The sequence below is a fragment of the Tamandua tetradactyla genome, chromosome 24 (assembly GCF_023851605.1).
Source record: "Tamandua tetradactyla isolate mTamTet1 chromosome 24, mTamTet1.pri, whole genome shotgun sequence".
Lineage (NCBI taxonomy): Eukaryota > Metazoa > Chordata > Mammalia > Pilosa > Myrmecophagidae > Tamandua > Tamandua tetradactyla.
The window spans coordinates 40,999,603-41,027,404 of NC_135350.1; the positions used below are offsets into that span (position 1 = coordinate 40,999,603).

Consider the following 27,802-nt stretch of genomic DNA (forward strand, 5'->3'; position numbering starts at 1 on the left):
TGGTTCAAATTATAATTTGGCTCAAATTATATGATTAAGTACTAAATAATTAGGTGATTTGGAATTTCATGTCCCTTTTTTTTCCTGTAGGTTATTTATGAGCCTCCATTTCTTGTACTACTGCAGTGAACCTACCTTGGATGTGAAAATTGCCTTTTGTCAGGTGTGTGTTCCTTACAGTTTAAACAAGGTACAGTATATTCCCTTGTATTTCCATTTTTCCATTCCATCTTGCATTTATTTGACACCAAAGGTAGTGTTCATGTAATATTTAAAGTAGCTTAGGAAGTTGAAGTGGTTACCTAGATGTTTTTGTTCTTTTCTAGTTCCTTTAAGTTAAATAAGAATCAATAAAATTCTTGTGGATTTGCAATATGTAGTGATTTCATTTATGCTAAGTATTTGTATTATTTCCATTCAAGCTTTTGACATGTCTCTTTAGTCATCAAAAAAGCTAAAGTCTTGTGCAATTATTTTTCATCCTAAGGACTGATGAACCCTTAAATAGAATATCTCCAATGCCCATATGTAATAATATGCAGGTGGTGCTGGGTATGCTTTCTGATGCCAAATTCTCACAAGTAGTTAACTAAAAGCCTAAACAACAATAAAAACAAGTAAAGGTATATTTTGCCTACAACGTGTAGCAGGAAGAGTGGCAACCATGGCTCAGAATGGGTATGGACCAAATAGGAGGCTATTCTTTCATATTCCCAAAATCTCTATTCTTAAGAAAGAGGCTACCTGGGGTGGCTACACATATACAGGATTATTTAGTGGAGTCCTAATTATTTAGTGGAGTCTGCTGTCATAGCATAATCATTAGTCCCCCTTTTTCGCTCTCAGAGTTGTTCTGGTTTGGATGATAATTATATGGTGAGAATTAAATGCTCCAAGCAAGGAGCATTTTTGTAGTTATCATTGTTGTATCACCTCAAAGAGCTGTGCTGCAAGTAGAGAATGACAGGTATCCCTTGGAACAAGTTTAAGAAATAACACTGCAGGGTCCATGATTTTAACATAGCCTTTCTGATTTTTGAAGTGGAAGTGTTTATTATGGAAGATTATGAAGGGATAAATTGCCATATGTTCTTGCCCTGGGCATAAAGTCTTCTACGGGAAGAAAATCGTTTTCCTGCCTTACTCAGGGCTCACTGATCTGCCACATCTCCCTGACCTCCAAATGCTGAAACTCCTCCTCTTCTCTATGAGAACTCTGGATCCAGACAGTCTTGGTGAAAAATTCCAGATCTGCTACTTATTAGCCATTTACTTACCACCTTGGGCAAGTTGGTACGTAAACCTAAAGCACTCTGTGCTTCAGCTTCCTTACTCGTAAAAAGGGGAGAAATGAACAGTACCTATTTCCTAAGGTTGTTATGAGAATTAAATGAGTTGATAGTATCTGAACATAGAAAGCAATATATATGTGTTAAATAAATAAATAAATAAATAAATTTAAATAAATTTACAGTCACTCTCCAGGTGCTCCCATTGAGTCTCAATGGTTTAAATATCAGGCATACGTTGAATACACAGTTATATTTCCAACCTAAACCTCTTGCTGAAACCAGACTCATCTATCCAGGTACCTGTTCTGGAATTCTTAACAGGTAAATCAGACTGTACCCTAATGAAATCTTAATCTTTCCTCAAAATTTCTCTTCCCATTGTCTGATAATTCAATAAGTGCTAACTCCATCCTTCTAATTGCTTAGAACAAAATCCTTGGACTCATCTTTTGGGCCACACCTCACATTCAGTCTTCCAGCAAATTCTGTTAGCTCTACATTCAAAATGTATCTGGTTGCTTCCATCTTTTGGTAATTGTGAGTAATGCTGCCTTGAACATGGTTTACAAATATGTGTTCGATTCCCTGCTTTCAATTCTTTTGAATAAATGCCTAGAAGTGGGATTTCCAAGGTCATATGGAAATTCTATACTTAGCTTTCTGAGGAACTGCCAAATTGTCTTCAACAATGACTGCACTGTCTTACATTGCCACCAGCAAAGTTCAAGTGTTCCTGTTTCTTTGCATGACTTGTTTTCTGTCTTGTTTTTCTTTAATAGCAGTCATTCTAATGGGTGTGAAATGGTATCTCGTTGTGGTTTTGATTTGCATTTCCCTGATGGCTAATGACCATGAGCATCTTTTCATGTGCTTTCTGGCCATTTATATATCTCCTTTGGAGAGATGTTTATTCAGGTCTTCTGAACATTTTAAAATTGTACTGTTTGTCTTTTTGTTAAGTTGAAGAGTTTCTTTATAAATTCTGGATATTAAACCTTATCAGATATTTGGTTGACAAATATTTTCTCCCATTGTGAATGTAGGCTGTCATTTTACTTACATATAGTAGAATATTATTTAGCCATTAAAAGAAACAAAGTCTTGATATATGTGACAATGTGGATGAACATTGAATACACTATGTTGAGTGAAATAAGACAGACACAAAAGGACAAATATTATATGATTTCACTGATTTGAAAAAATTAGAATAAGTAAATTCAGAGAGTCAGAATCTACAGTATAGATTACCAAGGGACAGGGTGGGGATAAAGAATAAAAGTTAAGGCTTAAAATGTACAGGGTTCCTATTTGGAGTGATGGAAATGTTGTAGTAATGGATGGTGGTGACGGTAGTATAACACTGTGAGCATAATTGACAGCACTGAAATAGATATCTGAAGGTGATTAAAGGGGAAATCTTAGATTGTATTTATGGTAACTGAACAAAAATTGTTAGAAATCCATGGGACTACACTGCACAAACAGTGGCCCCTAAGTTTAATCATGGACTATAGTTCATAGTAAAATTATAAAAATGTGCTTTCGTCAATTGTAACAACTTGTCCACACCAATGCAAGGTGTTACTAATAGGGTAGTATTTGGGAATCCTGTATTTTATGCGTGATTGTTCTGTAAACGCATGACTTCTCTAATAAAGAAAAAATATGTATCTGCAATCTCCCCATTGTTCTCCAACCTCTCTAGTACCAATGTTGTTCAATCCAGCGTTAATGCTTGTAATAGCTTCTGCCTTTGCCCATCCCCAAATGGTTTATTCTCGAAACATCAGCAAGAATGATCTTTGTGATCTTTCAATCTTTGAAAAAAGTAGGTCAGGTCATGCGATTCCTTGGCTAAAAACAAAACCATACAATTTTTTCTCACCTGCCAACAACCTTTCAGTGGTTTCTAATTTCATTTAAGGTTAAAAACAAAATCTTTATAAAGGACTAATCAAGGCTTTACCATCCTAGAGACTCCTGGCCTGGAATGCTCTTCCTCTGTTATCCACTTCACTCATCCTTTGTGACTGCTACAGCTTTGCTCAAATGTTATTCTTTAAGGAGCCTTTCCTGGTTTCCTGTTTAAACTCATCCTTTCCTACCTACATTGCCTATCTTCTTTCCCCATCATTCTTTTTTCTCCATAATACTTACCAGCATCACTATACCTGTTAACACTATGTTGTTTTTCTCTCTACTACAATGTATTTTACACTTGGACAGATTTTTTGTCATTGTTTTGCTGGGATGCAGGCTCACACGAGTTGAGAGGAGATGTACATGATCTCTGAGTTGAGATCATGTACATCTCCTCTCAACTCAGAGTTCAGTGATGTTAGATCTGCAACTAAGATTTGTTATAATAGGAGTTTTTACATTACAGAAATGAGCAAAAGCTACAAATTAGGGATCCCCCTCTCTCCCAAGCTTATCTTTGAACACTGACCTACACATCATACAGATTTTTCTGTTTTGTTCATTGCTATACCAATACCCCAAATTAGTGCAGCTCTAATAGCCTAAATATTTGACGAATGAATGAATGAATGAATGAGTGAATGAGATGTGTTTCGTCTATGTCATCAGTTGCAACTGTGATCATGTGCTGGTGGAAAATGAGCTGGCCTGAATTTCTGGGTTGAATATCATGACCCAATCGCTTGAAAGCTGTATGACTGCGACTACTTTCTTAGCTTAGATGATCCTAGCCATTTACTATGAGCATTAACACTTAAAAAAATATACAAATGAATAACTAAATTAAGGTTTTATCTACTTCAAGATTAAATCTGAACTTCAAAAATTATCGAGTAAGAAAAAAATCACAAAAGTTTCACTTCTGTTTTTTTTTTAAATCCAAAAAGGATTTGTGGAGGTTGAAAGCAAATCAGCTTCCAACATTTGTATACAGATGCAGAATGTCTATTTCTAGTGAGGATTCTTTTTCTAGTGAGAGTTCTTCTAAAGCAAAAGAATAAGGAAGAAGAGAGGCATGAAGTTTCTTAATCGCTTTGGATTTTCTTGCTTACTAAGAGCTTTTGGAACTTGGAATGTATACATGCATATTCTATAACTTAAAAAAAAGTCCAAAAATATCATAGCAAGCAGAATATTCTTGGTCGTGACTTAGAGCTTTATATTTACTTTCTACATAGAATTTTTATTTGATGATAACATTTGCTTTTTTCTTTCCTGCAGCTCTGTGCCTCATTTACTACTTTAGCAATTTAAAGAAAACTGTATTTGTTTTTAGAGGCAGAATTATCTTGTGCAGTTTACCTTCAAACCATGTTTTTAGGAACCTTATCATTTCATGGGACATTATATGTGTCATTGATATGCCGAGATGTTTAAACTAGCCACAAACAGGGTTAGTTTGCTCCAACTTCTTGCCCCACAAGCAATACTAAAAGATTTCAGTAACTTGTCAACAATTAAATAGTGACCAAGTGTCCACAATCCTGGTTTGTCCTACTTTGTGGCTTTTTATACTGCCATATTTTCAACTTTCCTTGTTGTCAATGAGAAATCACACAAAAGGTAGCAAATAAAATTTCCTAGATAGTATTTATCAGCATAAAATATTTACATTCTCTCTAAAACAGCTTTGACCCTAGTTCTTAACTGAAGTATTCAAAGAAGATTGTGTTTGCTGACTTTTAGCCATTCTCATTTTGTTTTTAAAAACTCAACCAACCACTGTTTGCAATGGAATATAAGCAAGAGATTTTTTTGTTATATTCTGGGGTGACATTTTTACTTGTGATATTGGATAATTCAAGAAAAATCTTTAGTTTGCACTGTTATGGATCCTTTAAAAAATATGTAACTACAGGGAATTGAAAGTACGTTCCAAAAGCTCTTGATCCTCCTGAGAAATAGGCAAGCCTTCTTAACATATTTCAATTGAACTAAGAAGTACAGAGCTGTTATAGTTCACTCTATGAATAAAATAATCTGTGAAAAGTATTCTTTTTGGAACTCTGTTGAAGAGATGAGTTAGGGCTTTAACTAGGAATATATGCATAGAACGACAATGTATGTTGGAAGTCACAACCACTGGTGTCTACAGCATTTATCACATTCTGATGTGTGCTACCATTAGCTGTCCAGGTGTGTGTCTCCCCAGCCACTGTTGATTGACTTGGGGACCCAATGCCTTGGACATGTCCCATGAAATGATAAGGACCAGGGCATCTTCATCTTTAAATCCTCAGCCTAGAAAATGTCAATTCAGTAAATGTTAAATAAATGCTTTTGGAACAAAAGAAGAGAAAAAGTTTATAGAAAAACACCACTTCCTGAGTAGAGATTTGTTTGCTTGTCTTTTAAGATCAAGTCCATTTCTCAATATACTCAACATTTTATAAGTGTATATTACTAGATTTATTATGCTTTGATTATTTTTCTAATCACTAATCATTTAAAAGCTGTTTGTTTATTGTCCTCTCTAAAGGTTTACTGACACTTGAGTTGATTATGAATCATTTAAAATGATTTCCTCATATTAAGAATGCCTGAGGGGCGCAAGGGTAAATCAGTGGTAGAATTCTCACCTGCCAACAAATTGTGCTGCGATAACGAGATATTCACAAGGAAAAAAATAAAATGTGACCCTACTACACAGTATACAATAAAGAAAAAAGAATGCCCGAGACATAGAAGGTTCAAATTAATTAGTCGACAATTAAAAGTTTAAGTAGCACTAGGAATAAAAGTAACTGGGTTAAGATTCTCTTTCCTTTAGGTTATGACTCAAAAACTCTTCATGCCTTCTTACATTGCCTATGCCAAGGAGATGTCTATTCATTGATTGTTTTCATCATTCATTTATTCACAGATCTTTACTGAGTGCCCATAACATATACCTGTAACTTTTTTCTAGATGGCTACAGGTAAAGATGGCTATAGCAAATTCCACAGGAATTTTAGTGATAACTTTTGTTTTATACACTGGACAGTTTTTAATAAAAGTTTATTGGGTAGTTATTTCAGTTAATGAATAGATTCAGTATACTACTAAAGATTAACAAAAATGTAAAGATCCTAAGGTTCAATTATATAATGTAAGTGTATTGACTCATTGTATGTGCTTGGTTTGCTTGAATCACAAAACAAAGTCAAACTGATTTCTAGTTTAATGGGTTTAAATTTAATGTAAATGCAGCTCAAAATTAAAATTTTAATTATGATGAAAGTCTATGTCAGTTTGAAAATATTATGCACCCCAGAAAAATCATGCTTTAATCTTAATCCAATCTTGTGGGAGAGGCCGCTTCTTTTAATCCTGATTCAACATTGTAGGTTGGAAACTTTTGATTAGATTATCTCCATGGACATGTGACATGCCCAATTGTGGGCATCGCCTTTCAATTAGATGGAGCTGTGACCCATTCCAGGTGGGCCTTTTTTTTTTAACTGTAATTATTTTTATTGATATGTATAATATATTCACATGCCATGTAATCATACAAAGTATGCAATTAATGGTTTACAATATCAACATACAGCTGTACATTTATCATGCAAATGTTATCATTCAGTAAGTGTTAAATAGATGCTTTTGAAAGAGGAAAAATAATTCAGTGGAAAAACACCACTTCCCGAGTAGAAATTCATTTGATTGTCTTTCAAGATCAAGTCCATTTCTCAATATGCTAACATCTTGTAAGTGTATATCAACAATCAACTTTTTTTTTCTGAAAAATAGCATATATACAAAAAAGCAACAAATTTCAAAGCACTTAGCAACAGTTAGTTGTAGAACAGATTCAGAGCTTAGTGTGGGTTACAATTCCATAATTCTAGGGTTTTACTTCCAGCTGCTCTAAGAGACTGAGACTAAAAGAAATATCAATATAGTCAATCAGTAATCATACTCATGATTAAATCCTACTTTCTCTGATAACTCTGTTATCCAGATGGGTATTGATTAGATTACTAGAGTTTTTAAAAGGGAAAACATTTTGGAGAAATGGCAGACATCTCAGAGCCAACACAGAGAGAGAGTCTACAGAAATGACATAGCTGACAGAAACTTCAGAGCAGAGCTGACATAGATGCCAACACTTGGAGAACAGAGACACAGATGTTTGGAGATGCTCAGAGCCCAGCAGACATCACTGTGAGATGTTAAGCAAGCCAGAAGCTGAAGAGAGCCAAGGGAAGCCAAGAGATGAAAGCCAGCCCTGGAGAAGCAAAGCAAGGAGCCCCTACAGGAACAGAAGCTTAAAGCAATGGAGCCCAGGAGTAAGAAAGCAGCAGATGAAAGCCATGTGACTTCCCAGCTGACAGAGGTGTTCGTGGCCCATCAGCATTCCTTGAATTAAAGTATCTTTCCCTGGATGCCTTAGTTTGGACAATTATGTAAAACTATGAACCTGTAAATTATTAAAGTCCCCTTTTTAAAAGCCATTCCAGTTCTGGTATATCACATTCCAGCAGCTTGAAAACTAGAACAAGGTCTTAGATGAAATGAGACTATTGCTTACATCTTTCAAAGTAGTTGTGTGTTTTAGTACATAGTTAATCTGCAGTCATGCTTTATGAGAGAAGCAAAAATTCGTGGATTCCATGTTATGTATTCCTATATTCCTATATATTCCATATATTCCTACAAAAATCAATTAATTCTGTAAATACAATATTTGAATTCTATTCTGATAAGTTGCTTTGAAAATATATAATAAGTGATAAGTTTTGATTTTCTGAATAAGTACCATCTGAAATTGGGGTACATGATAAGTACAGGCTGCATTTTTTAGTAAGTTAAGAAAAAGAATGTCGAGTTTGATTCTGAGCTCCAAACCTAGTTCCAGCTTGGAATGTGTCAATGAGCTCTTTTTGCTCATCTTCTCTAAAAATGAATATAACAACTCTACTTCATTCTAAAAAAGGTCAAAGGAAGTTTTAAAAAGTACATATTCAAAGAGATTTAAACAAAGATCTAGGAGCATATGGAACTTGTACTTGCAAGGGAATGATAATATAAATATATTTTTATAAATAATATAAATTGTTAGGGTTTAGAAATCATATTATTTATTTCGTGAATGAAAACAGGTCTACAGCCCTCCAGATTCTTAAATGTAGCATTTGATAAACTCTAATTTTCCTTTTTAAAAATATTAAGACATATTTTAGAGATAAATTTTCAAATAGCGTTTTTAATATTTCCATTAACTCTATGGAATATGCATGCTAGTAAAATCCAGATAACTCACTTCAAACTTTTCATTCCTAAATGACTCTTTGCTCTCCTTAAAATGAAAGTTTCTTACCCTGACCCTGAGAAAGTGTTTTGTCTTTTTTTTCCATTAAGGATTATTCATTAACTTGAGGATTTTTACCTTGTCTTGATTATATAATACCACTTACTTCCTATTTTATACTTTTTTTTTAACATGGGCAGGCACCGGGAATCAAACCTGGGTCTCCGACATGGCAGGCGAGAACTCTGCCGCTGTGCCACCATCGCCTGCCCTGTACTTTTTTGTGGTAGGAAATTTTATTGTAAAAAATTGAAAGTCTGATTAGTTTGGTAGATTAGGTCCTTTTGACAATGCAGCCAACATTCTAAGCTTGATCCTCTAAGGGACAATTTAAATTTAAGCTCCATGAGGGCGGGAGTTTTGTATTTTCAGAGCCTAGAATAGTGCTTGGTACACTGTAAGACCATAATAAATGCTTGTTGAATGAAAATCATATTCTATCCATAGATCCCAAATTTCAGTGACTTAAGAGACAGAAGTTTCTTTCTTGTTCATACAAAGTTCAGTGCAGATTAGCAAGTGCTCTTCTCCATTCGGTGATTCAGGAATTTAGGCCTCTGCTATCCTGTGATATGCCAGGTAAGACACTAGAGTGGGGAAAGAAATGAATGGTGGAGGCACAATAGTTCTTTTTCTTTCTAATTTTTAATTTGAAGTAGTTTCAAACTTATAGGGAAGTTACAAAAATAATACAGAAACCAGAAAACACTCCAGTATGTCCCTACCAGATATCCTGATTTACCAACATTTAACATTTTGCCACATTTGTTGTATCATTCTCCTTGCCATCTATTTATCTTTCTGTCTGTCTATCTGTTTTTAAACATTTGAGAATTGGCTGCATACATCATGTTCCTGTATACTTAATACTTCCATGTATATTTCCTAAAAATAAGGACATTCACTTACAAAATCATATTAAGTAAAGTTATCAACTTCAAGAAATTTGACATTGCTATAAAGTAAATAGTCTGTACTCCAATTTTGAGGCACATCAGTTTTTCTTTTGTGTACTGTATGGTGGGGTCACATTTCATTATTTTTCTATGTGAGTATCGCATTATTGCAGCACCATTTGTTGAATTTTTTGGTTTTTTGTTTGTTTTTTGAGAAGTGCGACCCGGGAATCAAACCCGAGTCTACTGAATGGCAAGTGAGAATTCTACCGCTGAACTACCCTTATTCCTTGGCACATCAGTTTTTAACTGCCTCGGTATTTAGATGATGCCTGCTATTTCTGCTTGTGATCAATTTGCCAGATTTAGTGATATGACCCTGATACAACTGCCATGAAGTCTGGGAAACACAGTGGAACACATGGATTTTTTTTTTTTTTTTTTTTGGATACTGTATGGTAGGTTCACAGTTCATTATTTTTCCATGTGGCTATGCAGCACCATTTGTTGATTTATTTTTTCTTTTTTGTGGGGGAAGTGCACGGGCTGGGAATCTCAACTGGGTCTCCCACATGACAGGTGAGAATTCTACCACTGAACTATCTTTGCACCCCCAGGGAACACATGGACATTTACTTAGCACTTCCTCTATAACAAGTGAAAATGCAGGAAAAAAAATTGTTACATGACCATTCTGAACCCTGTTGTTTATATGTTGATTTTTTAAATGAAATTTTATTGATATATTCACATACCATACAAACTATCTGAAGTATACAATCAGTGGCTCACAGTACCATGACATAGTTGTGCATACATCCTCATGATCAATTTTAGAGCATTTTCATTACTCCAGAAAAGGAGTGAAAATAAAAAATAAAACCCAAATCTTCCCATCCCCGTTATCTGACCTCCAGCATTATTGAGCTGTACAATTGTTGTGGTACTTTGTTACTGTTGATGAAAGGATATTAAAATATTACTGTTAACTATAATCCATAGTTTGCAATAGGTATTTTCTGTATAACCCTCTATTAGCAACTCCTTATAATACAGGCATTGTATATTTGTTCTAGTTAACGAAAGAACTTTTTTTATATTTGTTCACGACAAAATTCATTATGTTAAACATTCTCGTGTTTTAACCTCCAGCTTTCCTGCTGGTGACTACATGTTGATTTTTATAGTAGTGTCATAGCGCCTTGTGGCTCTAGAGCTTGGGAATTAGGCCACCTTTGTTTGGAAATTTCCCCCCACTATTAGCTATGTGTCTTCAGATAAGATATAAAAGTTCTCAATAATAATGATAATTATTATTATTATACAATTATTACATAATAATTATAATATAATATGATAATTATAAAATGATTATAAAGTATAATATGGTAATTATAAAATTATTATATGTTAGCTTGATAAATATTTGTTTAATAAATAAATGGAATCAGACCCTTTACATTTCATGGCAGTCTGAAAATCCTGCTTCCCATCATCAGTATAGGGTTATCTATTTCAAACTTGAATTAATATTCAATTAAGTTAAAATCTAGGTTGAGACAATTGACAAATAAAAGAGACTGTGCAAAAGGCTATATTGTTGATTCATTTCCTTTGATTTTTTAAGCTCTATTTCTGCAGCTCATAAGAAAACCTCATAATGTTTTTAAATTATTTTTGTTGAACTATTACATGGTCTATAAAAAGAAGAGTACATGGTTTGGAGTTGTACAAATTTAGATCATATTAATTAGTATCATTAATAGTTCTAAAACTTTGTGAAGCAACAAGTTAACAGCACTATAAATATAAAGTGTTTAACAGTACGCTTATAGTCGGTTGATGATAAATATTAGTTCATCTTTCTTTCTCTCTTTGCTTTACTGAGAGCTGATATAGAAATCATATAAAATATATTTCTGTGTCTTTGGTTAAAAATATTAACAGATGCCTGTTTGGTTCCAGGTTTATTATATAAAGAATTATTAAATATACGCTTCCTGAAGTTAAGTGATATAGAGAATTTATCTTTACTATGAGCTGTGTGATTTGTGAGACTAATGAGCAGAATTTGGCATGCACTGTGATTTTGTAGTTGTCATTGTTGTTTTTCCTTTGGCATTTCAGAAGCTTGATACTGAGTTTTGTGCTTAAGGCAGTGGATATTCTTAAGTCATCTGGTAAACTGTCATTTCCTAACATGCTTTATTTGATATTTATTCTTAGCATCAGTATAATGGTTTCATCGTTCCTATACATTTTCTGGTGAACTGCGTGAATCCTTTTGGAACCATATAGGATATAAATATTGAAGAAAGGAAAGAATAAAATGATTTGCCCAAGGTTAGGCTGACATTAAGTGCAGAACTGATTCAAACTCAGTGTGTTTTTTTTTTTAAGTAAACATGACTGTTCTAAATTGTTTACTAGGTATAAATTTGACAAGCATTGGTTATATTAATGGTAATGGTGGAGCTGCAGAGTATTGTGCCTTCTTGTAACTGCATGTAGAGAACTAACAATGTGGTGGAACTTGTGGCCACGGCTCTAGTGACCTGTAGATGTCAGCCCATACTTCTCCCTGTGCTTGTGGACTGGCTTGGTGATCCATCTGGGGTCAGGATTTCTACTGATAGCCTTATGGAATGGATCAATGAAGATAATCTCAAAGAATCTGTTTGTGGAATCTTTACCGACCCAGTAAGAATTCAGGACGCTCAGGTCCTGCAGCTGTATGTAGCTTGCTCCTTAGCAGCAGACTGAATGCTCTGAGCTCTGTTTAACATCATGATGGACAGGCTTGCCTTAGGATCCAGGCTTAGGAACCAAGAATTTCTGCTGCCACCATCGCGCTTATAAATCAGGTAAATGACAAAACCTTGTTTGGCCTTGTATCTCAGTCTGTGCGTTTTATTGGGCCAGATTGAGTGGGGACACTGTGGAGGGCAGAGATCTGGTGGTATTGCCATCAGCACACCCTAGAGAACACACATCACATCCAACGACATCGTCCATCATAACTCCTGGATGTACTTGTAAGGCCTATTTTGGCTTAAGGAATTGGATGGCACAGAAGGCTAGAGGAGCTACGAGGATACAGTGTCCCTGAATCTGTATGACTGAGGGGAAAAGCAATCAGGGGTAGATGGAAGAGCGAGTGTCCTTCGCCACAGCCTATCTGATGGCTGCCACCAGATGAAAGACTCAATGCTATTTTGTTATCTCATTCAAAAGAAACTAAGCAAACGTAACCTCTGAAAATACTTAAACCTCAGTGTTTCCTGTTCGGGAACTGAATAAACAGTAATACAAGGCAGTCATCCACAAATGAAAATGGGGAGGCTGCACTTCTGGAATATAGGTTATTGTATGTGAGAAAAGTGCAACTGAAGCTTTAGACACCCGCAGAATAAGTTCACTAATGTGGAGACATTTTTCTTTCTAAGAACTGCATTGCCTTAGGTGAGCAACTCCACTGATGGTGGGTATGGAATTAGTTAAACCAGACCTTTCTTACATTACAGCACAAGATGTGTTCTTTTCACTTGACAGATTATATTCAGATTTCTGCTCTGTCTACCAAACTGCCAGTGGCAATAAAATCTTCTTTTTATTTTTTTTTGTGAGTGATAGAGGAGGAACAAGGGTTCAAGGAGGAGTGTGCTTTGAATTCCCCCTCCATCCAAAAATTCTGCTCTAGCCATATAGAAATAATTGTCATTTAAACATAAATTTAATATCCAGTGACATAATGAATTTTATTTTTTAAAAATAATTTGATTCAATGAAATAGATGCAGACACATAAGTAATGAGACTTATTATAGGAATTAGCACATGTGACTGTGGGGATGGGCGAGTCCTAATTCCACAGGACAGGCAGCAAGCCAGGGACTCTGATCAAGGTTTTCGATGAATTCCCCAGGAAGGTGGCTGAATTAGAAATGGAAATTCTCCCTTCTGACTGTTTAAATCATCCCTTCTCCTTTTAAGACCTTCAGTTCATTGGATGTGACTTCTCTCATTGTTGAAGGCAATCTCCTCAGTTGATGGTAAATGTATTCAGCTGTAGTTGCAGTCAACTTTCTGATGATTTAAATCCATGGTATGTCCTCACTGTAACAACCAGGCCAGTGCTTGCATGACCAAACAATTGATAAATGAACTTTTCCGTAACAGGAATTGTTTTAAATAGAATACTCCTTCTTTATAATAAACTGTTAATCTACACACTAATTTCTTTTCTGGAAAGAGATTCTCTATTTTAATGAAGATTTATGCATATTTCTGAGTTTTATACATCCCTCCTAAAAGTTTTAGTATAAATTTAAATTTAAAAATTTTTAGCACTGATTATTTTCTTCATAGTGTGCTTAATGACATATTTCCCAAGACAAATTTTAGAGATAAAAGTTTATATTTGAACTTTGTAGTCATACGAGGAGGACTGCATGGAAGTTTAAGTATAAAATATAAATAAACTCTATTAAATATGTTCTGAATTTTTCAAAAGTGGATTTTGGATTTGCAAGCTTGGGGCACAGATGAGATGGGGAGAAAACTCTTCAACAAAACACATTTGCTGCCAAATTTTTAGTTATGGCAATAATTCAAGAAAATTATCTTTGCATCTTAGCTTAATTAACAATTAAAATAGTCTTTTGCCAGGTATTTGAGATACATTTAAGAATGAATATCTTGTGTTCTCTAACTTCTAGATTTTACCAGAAAGTCACTTCAAAACTAGTTATAAAGAGAATACCTCAACAGAAATTGTGTGTATGTGTCTATATGTGCAGCACTCATGCCAGCATTTATGTATAAATTCACAACCTTTATAACAGTCTCTTTCACTCTTACTGGAAAAAATATGTAAATGCATGCTCTGGAATGGAGGTAAAAGTCACTAAGTAAGTTTTATTTTATAAAGGTTCCAGAACTCTAGACATTTCATTTGAATAGCTTTTATTTGCCTATTTTTGACTGGTAATTCTCTCACTGCTGAAATTTTGCTGCTAGTATAATGTTCTGTGATTGTCTCAACCATTATACAAATCTATCACCGAATTCATACATAACATCCCCATTATATGAAAACTACTGTTGTAGATGTACACTGGTAAAAATTACAGGGTATGTCTTGGGAGCATAAACAATTGCTAGGATAAAAATATTTACTTCATTACTTGGCCAACCATTGACCTTGCTGAGTACAGAGACTTTGACAATCCTTAAATCTGGGGCAGAGAAGCTTTCCAAAATACTTGAATCTGAACTGTGAGATAACCCTTGTCTTAACCAGGACTCTGCTTTCCAGGTTGTGCGTGTCGTGAGCAATGGAACTTGGCAGTTCATAGAGCAACAGAGTTCATAGAACAATTGTGCATAGGGGCAGTGCATCCCTGATGCAGATGCAGAAACATCATTTTTGCTGCATCATGTTTTAATTTCTAAATTAAAACTGCAGAGCTGTATGATCTGTTCCATACTCTTCCAGTGATCTCTCCACTCTAATAGGTAGTTTTCAAACTTTAATATGCATCAAAATTACCTACAGGGCTTATTAAAATACAAATTGCTGGACCCAACACTGGAGTTCCTGATTCAAATAGATGTGGAGTGCAGTCTGAGCATTTGCATTTCTAACAATTTTCAGGTGACTCTAATGTTCCAGATGCTCTCATGCAGTCTTTTTCAAAGTCAAATTACTCAGATCATCCCATCAGAATCCCCTTGGCTAACTAATATGTTGACCCTCAGGACCTATGCTAGTAGCCTGATTCAGCATCTCTAGGGTATTATTAATTTCCCAGGTGGTCCAGATGCATACTCATGTCTAACGACCAGTGAGAAGGGAGGCCCGAGGGTATAGGTAGTTGGAGGAGAAAACACAGATCAAGTCTTCCTTCAAACATTTACAGTTATACCCATGATTTGGCATCTAGTAGGTGAATTGATAATATATGATGCAAGCAGGTAGTTGATACTCCTTGTTCCCCCCCCCCCACTGTCTCTTTCTTCTATATGGAATACATCATCTGTATTTTAACTATTTGCTTACTTGACTGCCTCCATTTTCGACAATTTTATCTTTTCCGTTTTGCATCTCCATTGCCAAAACCAGTATCTGGTATATAATTAATATACCTTAAGTGTTTGTTAGATTAAATATTTCTAAATGTTGAATAAAGAGTATCTCTTAGGGTAAGTCTGAAAGAGAAGTGGTTCTTCCATTCTTGGGTTTCTTTTGATAAATATATATTGAAATATTGGAAGAGGTGGTAGAATGAGGTATTATAGGAAGATTGAAACCCTAGCTAGAAAAACCACAGCCAGGTCTGAAGGAGTAGGACATCGTTAAGATACAGTGTTAAGTCAGGTATGTGGAACATCAAGGTGGTTGCATGTGATTAGTACAGACATGCTGTGCACTCAGGATAAGCCATAGTTCAGAAGGGAAGAGAAACTAGATTGAATCCAGGCAATGATGACATTTTATTTTATGTTCGTCCTCCTACCTCCAACCTCCTCAGCTTCCTCCCTTCTTTCTTGACAAGAATCCCTCTCTCCCTGTTGGTCCCATACCGAGACTACAGAGAATGAGGGAGGACCCCTTCCAGTCCACTCATCCTAACCCTCCTCCAGCTGCTCAGCTTCCCAGGCGCTCTGCAGTTTGTTGTAAATTGTTCTAGGAACTGTTTTACTGTCCACCTTTCAAGATTAAAAAACAATAATAATAAAAGCGGGGAGGGGGCACGGTGCTCAGCAGACAGAGTTCTCACCTGCCATGCTGGAGACCCGGGTTCGATTCTCCATGCCTGCCCATGTAAAAATAAATAAATAAATAGAAACTTAAAAAAATGAAGAGAAAAAACGGGGGAAAGAAAATGAATCAGCTAGGTTAGATGAGGCTAGTGTTTCCCAAAGATTTTGTGAATGATCAGAAACTATAATATTAAAAGACAATAAAAGGATCAGGACATAATAAATGGCAAATTGGGCACTTCCTACATCCCAAATTAACCTTGGCAGATGTTTATAACAAATGGCCATTTGTTATCGCAGCTTCAGTTGCTTTTTAACCTTTCATAGCCAGGAAGAAAGCAGGACTTCAATGGGGCTGCTCTACTGATATGCCAGAGCAGTCCCGAGGACAGATGGACCACGGTGTGGAGGAATCAAATCAAGGCTTATTCTTGTTTCTGCTGTTGTCCATGCCCACCGCCTAAATCTTAAACCCTATTGAAATATCCTTGAATAAGCTTTCAGTACCCTGTTTCTTAACAGCATTGTTTAGTCGCCTTTTGCATGCTTCACATACTCCTTCCTTGATTTCAAGCCTCATGTCATTGCATTTAAAACTTACCTGAATTTTCAGTGTCCTGTCCAAACTAGATTCCTTATCTATAGTCCACTTTATTCTTTGAGGCATGTACATTACCACCATATCAATAACAGGTTGGTCACTGCTATGCAAATTCTGATCTCAGGCTCTCTAGATCCTTGCACTGGATTCGTTGATTTTTGCCACCCATGTCCGTATGGTCCCCACTGTGTTGTCTTTATTTATACTGTTGATGCTGCCTTCCAGTTTAGTACTTACAAATGGAATGCCCAAAATTCATAAGGCAAATTGTTTTATGACCAACCCAAAGTTTCAGAACCTGAGTACCTTTAAGTCTTCTTTCATATTATGTAAGAATTAGATTTCCAGAAAAGTCAGTGTATGCTAAAACCATACAAAATACTTTGGTTTGGATTCTGCTCTCAGAATATTATATCACAAGTGTTTCATGATTTAAAGCTTTGGCGGGAACTTCAAAAGTTGTAAGCTATGTGAGGGAAATGATTCAATGCGTAGGAATGTCTCACTCACTGCAAGAAAAGTGCCGTTCTTTGACAAGCCAACTAAATGCAAACCTTTACTGAGGCATCCTAAAACGTACTCCCAAATCTCCCACATGCCCCCTAGGGTTAATCATTTGTATAACCGGTGCTTTAGACTAGTTACTTTTCACTTGCAGGGATTGGGGAGGAGCCCAGAGAGCATGTGGGTGTTCAAAACCTGAAACAAATCAGCTACAAGAAAAGAGATGACTATTGGGTAAACATCCAACAGTGTGTGCTACAAGGAAACAAGCTAGATGATATTCTGTACGATTCCTTCTAGCAGTAGAGTCTATACTATTTAATATAATATAGTACTATATAAGATCTTTATAGTTCAATAATAATCATAAAAAACGGATATTTACATTACATATACATATATATACATATACATGAATCAATTATGATTTAAATTTCAAGAACAGTAGACTTGTGGGAAGATGACAAAATAGGGAGGTCCAGGACTTAGTTCTTCTACTCGCAACTGTTAAATAGGCAGGAGCAGTCTGAAGCAACTATTTTGAAAGTCTAGAGGCCAGAAGAACACTGTATTGCTTCCTGAGAAAAGTGGAAGGAAGAAGCTGATAAATTACATCAAAGCATAGTAAATTACTCTCTGTATGACTGGTGCCCATCTTGTGGCAAGCCACTGTGTGTCCAGCCCCTGGCTAGCTCACTGATAACACAAAGGACATAAAAATCATTTTCCCCAAGACAAGAGGTGGGCATGACTAATCACTGAGCATGGCTTTTGATTAGTGTCTTTGGATCACTGGGGTGCCGGATTCTGAGGCAAGCCATTCATTCAACATACCCTGGACAAAAGCATAGTTGCCTTTGTTTCAATCTGCCCAAGATGAAGGCCACAGAGAAAGAGACTTAAAGATGCTACACCTCCTTAGGGCTGTGGGAGACAGTGATTTGAAGGGTTGCATTTGCTGGTCAAGCCAAGAAATCTCCGCTTTGAGGACCCATGGAAGAAGCTTTTGGCACCCTCCTTGATACCCACCCAATGGCGTTTTTGAGCGCCCTGTTTCAGCTGGGAAAGACTGACTTGAGAAAGTCCTCTCTGGCTTACCTCTCCTCCCAGAGTTTGCTCTCCAGCTGCAAAAGCAGCTTAAGGCAACAAAAGGAGTAGAAGAAACTATAGAGGCCAGCAATCTTGGTCAAAGGCTTGTTGACTTCAAACACCTGTGAGAGGGAGGTCTCTCTCCTGGGTAGCAAAGGGGACGGCCAAATGCCTGTAAACAGAGGAACTCCAAAACAAGACAAATGCCAGGAACCCTGCACACTGCATTCACCTTGGACAGACCTTCTGGATAGGGGGACTAAAGCTCAAGAAAATCTCTGTCTTATCACCAGCTTGTTATAAATCAAGAAAATTTTATTTGCATCTTAGACAATAAATGCCAAAGTTAACATTTTAAGATATTAAAATGCATAGTGTGCAACAAAAGACTACAAGACAAAGAGACAGGAAATGATGGCCCATCCAAAGGAAAAGGATAGAAATCCAGAAAGCACCAATGAAGAAGACCAGGTTTTGGACATATGGAACAAAGCCTTTAAAAAAATAATCCTAAAAAATGCTCAAGGGATGAAGGAAAATACAGAGAAAGAATCAAAGGATATCAGGGAACAATGAGTCAGCAATATGAGAATCTTAGAAAGAGACAAAGTTTGAATAGGAATCAAATAGAACTACAGGAGTTGAAGAACAAAATAACTGAAATGAGAAGTTCCCAGGAGGATTTCAAGAGCAGATTGGACCCGCAGAGAACATTTTTTGTTGCTCACCCTCTAAGCCAACTTGGCAGGTGAACTGACTGCCCTCCTGACTGCATGTGTCATGACTCCCGGGATGTAAATCCCTCTAGGAATGTGGTACCGAACTCACAAGATGAGCTGGGGCCAGGCATCATTGGATTGAGAAAGCTTTCCCGACCAAAAGGGGGAAGAGAGAAATGAAACAAAATACTTTCAGTGGCTGAAAGATTTTAAAAAGTTGAGAGGTTATCATGGAGGTTATTATTATGCATTATATAGATATACCTTTTGGTTTTAGTCTGCGGTGTATTGGAGTGGCTGGAGGGAGGTACTTGAAACTGTTGAGCTGTGTTCTAGTAGCCTTAATTCTTGAAGACGATTGTATAACTATGTAGCTTTTACGTTGTGATTGTGTGATTATGAAAACCCTGCGTCAGGTGCTCCTTTTTTCCAGGGTATGGACAGATGAGTTAAAAGAAATGGATAAAAATAGATAAATAATAGGGGGGATAAGAGGTAACATAAATTGAGTAGATTGAAATACTAGTGGTCTATGAGAGGAAAGGGTAAGCAGTATGGTATGTATGAGTTTTTTTTCTTTTCATTTCTTTTTTGAGAGTGATGCCAATGTTTTAAAAAGTGATCATGGTGGTGAATACACAACTACGTCATGATATTGTGAGTCCTTGATTGCACATCATGTATGGACTGTATGTGTATGAAGATTCGTCAATAAAAATGTATTTTTTAAAAAAGAGCAGATTGGAAAAAAAAGAAAGAAAGAAAAAGCAGACTGGAACCGGCAGAAGAAAAAATCAGTGACCCCAAAGACAAAACATTTGAAATGAGTAAGGATGAGGAGCAGAAAGAAGAAAGAATTATAAAGAGTAAAAACAGCAGAAGAGACCTCTGGGACACCATCAAGTATACCAATATAGGCTTTATGGGAGTCCCAGAAAAGGAAGAAAGAAAAAAAAAGGCAGAAGGAATATTCAAAGAAATAATGACAGAGAACTTCCCAAACTTAGCAAAAGACATGAATGTGCATATCCAAGAAGCCCAGGGAACACCAAACAGGGTAACCATGAAGGAAACTACACCCTGTAATATATTGATCAAGTAGCAAATGGAATGTACCAGAAGAGAGTTATGAAACATGCTGGAGAAAAGCAACATGTTAACATACAAGGGAATTCTAATCGTACTTAGGGCTGATTTCTCATCAGAAACCATGAAGACAAGCAGGCAGTGGGCTGAAATACCTAATGTATTGAAAGAAAATAACTACCAGCCAAGAATTTTATCTCTGGTGAGACTTTCTTTCAAAATGAGGGTGAGATTAAAACATTTTCAGATAAACAGAAGCTGAGGGAGTTCATCCCTTATCAGAAATGTTAAAAGGAGTTCTTTAGACTGAAAGGAAAGGCATAGACAGTGACTCAAAGCAGCATAAAGAAATAAAGACCTGTGGAAACGGTAATCATTTGGGTGATTATAAATATTGATATTATTGTAGTATATTGCTTGGAATGGAATTCCTCTTCTTACTTCCACAGGTGCTAAAATGCTAATACATAAAAAGTGATAATAAATCTATAGTTTTTGACATGCAAGGTACATAGATACAAGTAATAACAAGTACAAAAAAAGGTGAGGGTATGGAGGTATGTAGGAAAAGTGTATGTATATGCAATTGAAGTTAAATTGGCATTGAACCAAATATGTTTGTTGCATACAAAGAGTGTTAAATTTTAACCCCATTGTAATCACAAGGAAAATAGATAAAAATATATCCAGATAGAAAAGGGAAGACACTCAAGATGCTACAACACACAAATATCAAGTTAATATAAGTGTTAGTATTAGGAAGTACGAGGGTGGTTCAGTGGTAGAATTCTCACCTGCCAGGCAGGAGACCTGGGTTCAATTCCCAGCCCATGCACTTCCCAAACAAACAAACAAAAAAACCAAGCCAAACAAAATTCAACAAATGGTGCTGCAATAAGGGAATACTCAAATGGAAAAAGAATGAAATGTGACCCCTGTCATACAGCATACAGAATTAAAAAGAGAGAGAGAGAGAGAGAGAGAGAGAGAGAGAGAGAGAGAGAATGAAAAGATAAGTATTAATGGAGGAATTGAGGGACCAAAAAGGTAGAAGACATGCAAATGGCAGATAAAGTCCTGCCTTTAGTGACTTTAAATGTAAATGGACTACACACTCAAAAGGTAGACATTAACAGAATGGATGACCTAATTGAATGCTGTCTGCGAGAGACTGACCTTAAATTCAAAGATACAAGTAAGTTGAAAGTGGGTTGAAAGTGAAAGGGTGGAAAAATTTTGCAATGCAAGTAGAAACCAAAAGAAAGCTGGTGTAGCTTATGTCAGATAAATAGATTTTAAGTCAAAAACAGTTTGAGGGACAAAGATGATCATTATATTCTGATACAGGGGACAATTTAATAAAAAGATGTATAATTATAAATATACATGCAACTAATAGCAAAGCCCTAAAATATATGAAGCAAATAGTAATATGTTTGAAGGGAGAAATTAACAGTTCCACATTGGTTGTAGGAGACTTTATACAGCACTTCCAATAATGGATACAACATCTAATCAGAAGATTGAAAAGAGAATACAAGACTTGAATGAAACTCTAAACTAGACCTAACAAACGTAAATAGAACACGTCACCCAACAAAATTATTCTTCTTGCGTGCACAGGATCATCCTCCAGGTTAGACCGTATGTTAGGTCACAAAACCAGTTTCAATAAATTTTAAAAATTGAAGTTATACCATGTGCATTTGTTGACCAGAATGGAATGATAATAGAAATCATTAACATAGGAAGAAAATGGAAACTTCACAAATATGTGGAAATTAAACAACATACTCCTAAACAACCAATAGGTTAAAAAGAAAAATTATAACTGAAACTAGGAAATATCTTGAGGTGAATGAAAATGAACATACAGCATACCAAAATTTATGGGATACAGTGAAGACAATGCTGAGAGGGAAATTTATATCTCTATATGCTTATATTTAAAAAAGAAAAGACTTCAAATCAGGAATGTAACCTGAAAACTAGAAAAACAAGAAAAGGAAGAAAAAACTAAACCCTAAGCAAGCAGAAGGAAGGAAATAAAGATTAGAGTGAAAAAAAATGAAATAGAAAACAAACAAATAATCAATAGAGAAAGTCAACAAAATCAGAAATTGTTTCTTTGACAAGCTCAATAAAATTGACAAACTTTTAGCTAGACTGACAAAGAAAGAAAGAGAGAGCATATAAATAGTGAAGATCAGAAATGAAAATGGTGACATTACTACCAATCCTGCTGACATAAAAGGGCTATTGGAAGATAAAACTATGAACACTGTATGCCAATAAATTAGATAACCAAATGGAAAAATTATTAGCAACACACAAACTACCTAAATTAATTCAAGAAGAAATAGAAGATTTCAACAAATGAATAGCTAGTAGATTGAATCAATATTCAATAGCTTTCCAACAAAGAGAAACTATGGACCAGAGACTACACAGGGGAATTCTACCAAACATTCCAAGAAGAGTTTACTTTTTTTGCTCAAACTATTCTGAAAAATTGAAGAGAAGGGGATACTTCTTAATTCATTCAATGAGCCCAACATTACCCTCATACCAATGACCACAAGAAAAGAATACTACAGACCGATATCACTTATGAATATAGATGCAAAAATCCTCAACAAAATACTAGCAAACCAAATCCAATGACATATTAAAAAAATTATACACCATGATCAGATGGGATTTATCTCTGGTATGCAAGGTTGGCTCAGAATAAGAAAATCAATTAATGTAATACACCACATTAGCACAATGAAAGGATAAAAACACATGATCATTATAATTGATGCAGAAAAGGCAATTGACAGCATCTAGCACAATTTCTTGATAAAAGAACTAAGAACACTAGGATAAGAAGGAAACCTCCTCAACCTAATAATGTGTTTATATGAAAAACTCATAGCTAACACCTATTTAGTGGGGAAAGACTGAATGTTTTCCCTCTAAGATCAGTAACAAGACAAGGAGGCACACAGTTATTACTGTTATTGAACATTGTACTGGAAGTTCTTGCCAGAGCAATTAGACGAGAAAAATAAGTAAAAGATATCCAACTTCCCCCTATTTGCAGGTAACATGATCCTATATATGGAAAGTCCTGAAAAATCCACAGCAAAACTCCTAGTTAATAAATGAATTCAACAAAGTGAAGGGGCACAAGATCAATATCCCTCAAAACAGTGGTGTTTATGTAGACAAGCAATGAACAATTGGAAAAAGAGATCATGAAAAAAAATTCCATTCAAAGTAGCAACTAAAAGAATCAAATATCTTGGATGTAAAGGACTTACATGCAGAAACTACAAAACTTTGCTAAAAGATACCAGTGAAGACCTAAATAAGTGACATTACATGTTCATGAACTGGAAAACTAAATATCATTAGGATGTCACACTACCTAAAGCAATTTATAGATTAAATGCACTCCCAATCAAAATTACAATGATCTCCTTTGCAGAAATGGAAAATCCAGTCATTAAATTTATGTAGAATGGTTAGAGGCCCTGAATAGCTAATGCTATCTTGAAAAAGAATAATAAATTTGGAACACTTACACTCCCCAACCTTAAAACTTATTACAGAGCTACACTAATAGTCAGGGTTCTCTAGGAAACAACCAATGGGAGTTATCTGTAAATATGAGATTTTATAAAAATGCCTCATACAACTGTGGGGATGTGCGAGTCCAAATTCCATAGAGCAGGCTGCGAGCTGGCAAATTTGCTGAAGGTCTTCAATGAATTCTCCAAGAGAAGTTGGTTGGCTGAAGTGAAGAAAGAGATTCTCTTTTTTGATTTTTCCTTTAAAACCTTCAACTGATTAAATTAAAGCTCACTTATTGTGCAAGACACTCCCATTAGTTGACTGCAGATGTTATCAGCTGGCCAAGTTGACACATGAATCTAACGATCATAGTCCCACCCTTGACAGCCTGACAGCCATACACATCACCTTATATGAAAACAAGCTTAATCTCTAAATAAAAAACAATACCAGACACATTTTTTTCACCTAACAGTACTCAGATATTCTGAAAACAACTGGAAACACACTAAATCTTTCCAGAAAAGGGTGTAAGTCCTTGGTTAATATTCACTCTTAAACTTGATATCTCATAACTTAAATACTATGATATGAACAGTACAACTTACACCATGTGATAAGGGGATAAGATAGAGAAGAAAACAAAGATATTTGCTTTATGTGCAATTACAAACATATTCATAACAAAAGAAGGAAGAATATTCATACTATTGCAATTCTCATTTCACTAACTGGTCATGTGTTCATAATTCATATTTATCACTACCTTCTTCCATTAACCATTCCATGTTCCTTTTACCTTCAGGAAGCATCTTATCTGGCCATAGTTCTTTGCTTGGTGGGGTGACCCAAACCTTCATTCTTATAGTTTCTGTGCCATTGGTAGTCCTGCCTGGGTTAGGTTGTTGCATTTTCCATTGACTTTAAATCACAACACAATGTCGAACAAAGAGATGTACTAGGGGATCTCCTGTATTCCTGGTAAACTCTTTACCTCCATTGCATATTGCAGTCTTATTTCCCCTTGATAGTTAGGATCAATCACCCAGCCAGCACAGTCATCCCCTTCATTGCCTGTTTTTTCAGAGGCATGAGGAGCCCAAAGTGGCCAGGTGGTAGTCTTCACTTTCAGTTTAATGGAATCATTATTGTGTCTCCTTGTGGAAGCACTCCTTCTGGAACTAAGACCTGAAAACCAGCAGAGCTCACAATTGCAGAGAAAGGAAGGCAAAATTTTCCTATTGGCTCACAAAGGGCAATAGTGAATGGTATCACTTCCATTACCACCCCTTGATTCCCACCCATAAATCCTGGCTATGGGAGAAAAAGCATCATAGGGTAGGAGCTGATTCGGAGCATACACAGTCTCCTGGAGAACATTGCCCTAGCCCTGCAAGGTATTGGCACCTAGCTGGTAACATAATTGAGTCTTCAACAGGCCGTTCCACCGTTTTATCAATCAGCTGCTTCAGGATGATGGGGAACATGGTAAGACCAGAGAATTCCGTGAGTGTGTGCTCTTTCCTGTATATCATTTGCTGTAAAGTGAGTACCTTGATAAGAAGCAACTGTGTGGGATACCAGGATGATGGATCAAGCATTTTGTAAGTAATTTTTTCAGAAGCATTGCATGGAGGGAAGGCTAGCCCATATCAATAGAACTAATCACTGCCCCTGCCATAAAGGAAATGTTCCAGTGTAATCAACCTGCCTTCAGGTAGCAGGTTGATCACCTTGAAGAACGGTGCTTTATCAGGGACTGAGTGTGGGTTTCTCCTGCTGGCAGATTGGGCATTCAGTAGTGACTGTAGTCAGGCCAACCTTGGTGAGTGGAAGTCCATATTGCTGAACCCATGCATAACCTCCATCCCTATCACCATGCCCACTTTTTTCATAAGCCCATTGGACAATGACAGGAGTGATTGGGGAAAGAGGCTGACTGGCATCCACAGAACAGGTCATCTTAGCCACTTGATTTTTAAAGCCTTCCTCCACTGAAGTCCTCTGGTGAGTATTCACATAGGACGCAAATATCTTCATGTTTTTTGGCAACTCAGAAAGGTCTATCCACATACCATTTCCTGAAATCTCTTTGTCACCAATCTTCTAAGCATGCTCCTTCCAAGTCCCTGACCACCCAGCCAAACATTAGCAGGTGTCAGTATACAAATACACCTCTTGCCAGTTCTCCTTCCAAGCAAAATGAACAACTGGCTGCATTGCTTGAAGTCCCACTCACTGGGAGGATTTCCCCTCACCACTGTCCTTCAGGGACATCCCAGAAAGGGGCTGTAGTGCTACAGCTGTCCACTTTTGGGTGGTACCTATATATTGTGCAGAGCCATCTGTGAATCAGGCCTAAGTTTTCTCTCCCTCAGTCAACTGAAGAGGTCATAGAGAAGGTAAAATGGCGGGAGAGGAAGTGTATTAGTTAGGATTGTCTAGAGAAACAGAATCAACAGGGAACACTTGCAAATATAAAATTTATAAAAGTGTCTCAGGTGATCACAGGAATGCAGAGTCCAAAATCTGCAGGACAGGCTGTGAAGCCGACGACTCTGATGGAGGGTCTGGACGAACTCCACAGGAGAGGCTTGCCAGCCATAGCAGCAGGAATAGAGCCTGTTTCTTCTGAATCCTCCTTAAAAGGCTTCCTGTGATTAGATTAAGCTTCACTCATTGCAGAAGATACTCCCCTTTGGCTGATTATGAATGGAATAAGCTGTGGATGCAGCTGAGTGATCATGATCTAATTCTATGAAATGTCCTCATTGCAACAGACAGGCCAGCATTTGCCCAACCAGACAAACAGGTACCACAACTTGGCAAAGTTGACACATGAACCTGACCATGACAGGGAGCGATGGGCATTTGGGCCACTTTCTCATGTAACTTACTTGTGCCTTCAGGACCTGCTCGAGTCCTATCACTTATACATCATTTCCATTTTGTGATGGAGTGTTGCTGTGCATGCCTAACTTTAAGGTGTGGTGGGTCAGACAACACCCAGCTCATGATAGGCAACTCAGGTCTCATGGTAACTTGTGGCCCATAGTTAAATGTTTGGTCTCTCCTAAGGCCCAGCAGCAGGATAAAAGCTGTTTCTCAAAAGGAAAGTAGTTATCTGCAGAAGATGGCAAGGCCTGACTCCAAAATCCTAAAAGTGTGCATTGTGATTCTCCAACAGGGGCCTGCCAAAGGCTCCAGATAGCATCTTTGCCACTGACACTCCTGGGACCATTACGTCTGCTGGATCATATGGTCCAAGTGGCAGAGCAGCTTGTTCAGCAGACTGGACCTCTTACAAAGCCTCCTCTTGTCCTGTCCCTACTCAAAAGTGGCAGCTTTTCTGATCATTTGGCAAATGGGTCAGAGTAGCATGACAAAATGAGGTATATATTGTATCCCAAATCCTAAGAGGCCAACTAGGCATTGTACCTCTTTTTAAGTCATAGGATGCACCAGATGGAACAGCTTATCCTTCACATGTGTAGGGATATTTCAGCATACCCCACACCACTGAACACCTAGAGATTTCACAGAGGTGGAAGTCCCCATGTATTTTTGTTGGATTTATCTCCCATCCTGTAGGATATAAATACCTTACCAATAGGTAGAGAGTAGTTGCTACTTCTTGCTCACTAGGTCCAATTAACAAGATGTCATCAATATAATGGACCAGTGTGATGTCTTGTGGGAAGGAGAAACTATCAAGATCCCTGCAGATGAAATCATGACATAGGCTGAAGAGTTGATATACCCCTCAGGTAGAACAGTGAAGGTATCCTATTGCCCTTTCCAGCTGAAAGCAAACTGTTTCTGATGGTCCTTACTGACAGCTATTGAGAAAAAAAGCATTTGCCAGATCAATAGCTCCATACCAGGTAGTAGGGGATGTGTTGATTTTCTCCAGCTATGACACCTCATCAGAACAGCAGCTGCAGCTGGAGTCACCACCTAGTTAAGTTTATGATAATCAACTGCCATCCTCCAAGACCCAACTATTTTCTGCA

General features: G+C 36.7%; 1 protein-coding gene across 6 annotated transcripts in view; it reads left to right on the top strand.

Moving 5' to 3' along the window:
• MAPK10 (mitogen-activated protein kinase 10) overlaps positions 1 to 27,802 on the top strand; it is a 371,854-nt gene that overhangs the window by 176,869 nt on the left and 167,183 nt on the right. For 4 of the 6 annotated variants that reach the window (XM_077142934.1, XM_077142933.1, XM_077142938.1 and 1 more), the window contains exon 3: positions 91 to 190. In XM_077142934.1, the coding sequence (XP_076999049.1) occupies positions 91 to 190 (100 nt within the window). The remainder of the gene's footprint in view (positions 1 to 90; positions 191 to 27,802) is intronic. The other 2 variants (XM_077142936.1, XM_077142935.1) reach the window with 1 other exon arrangement.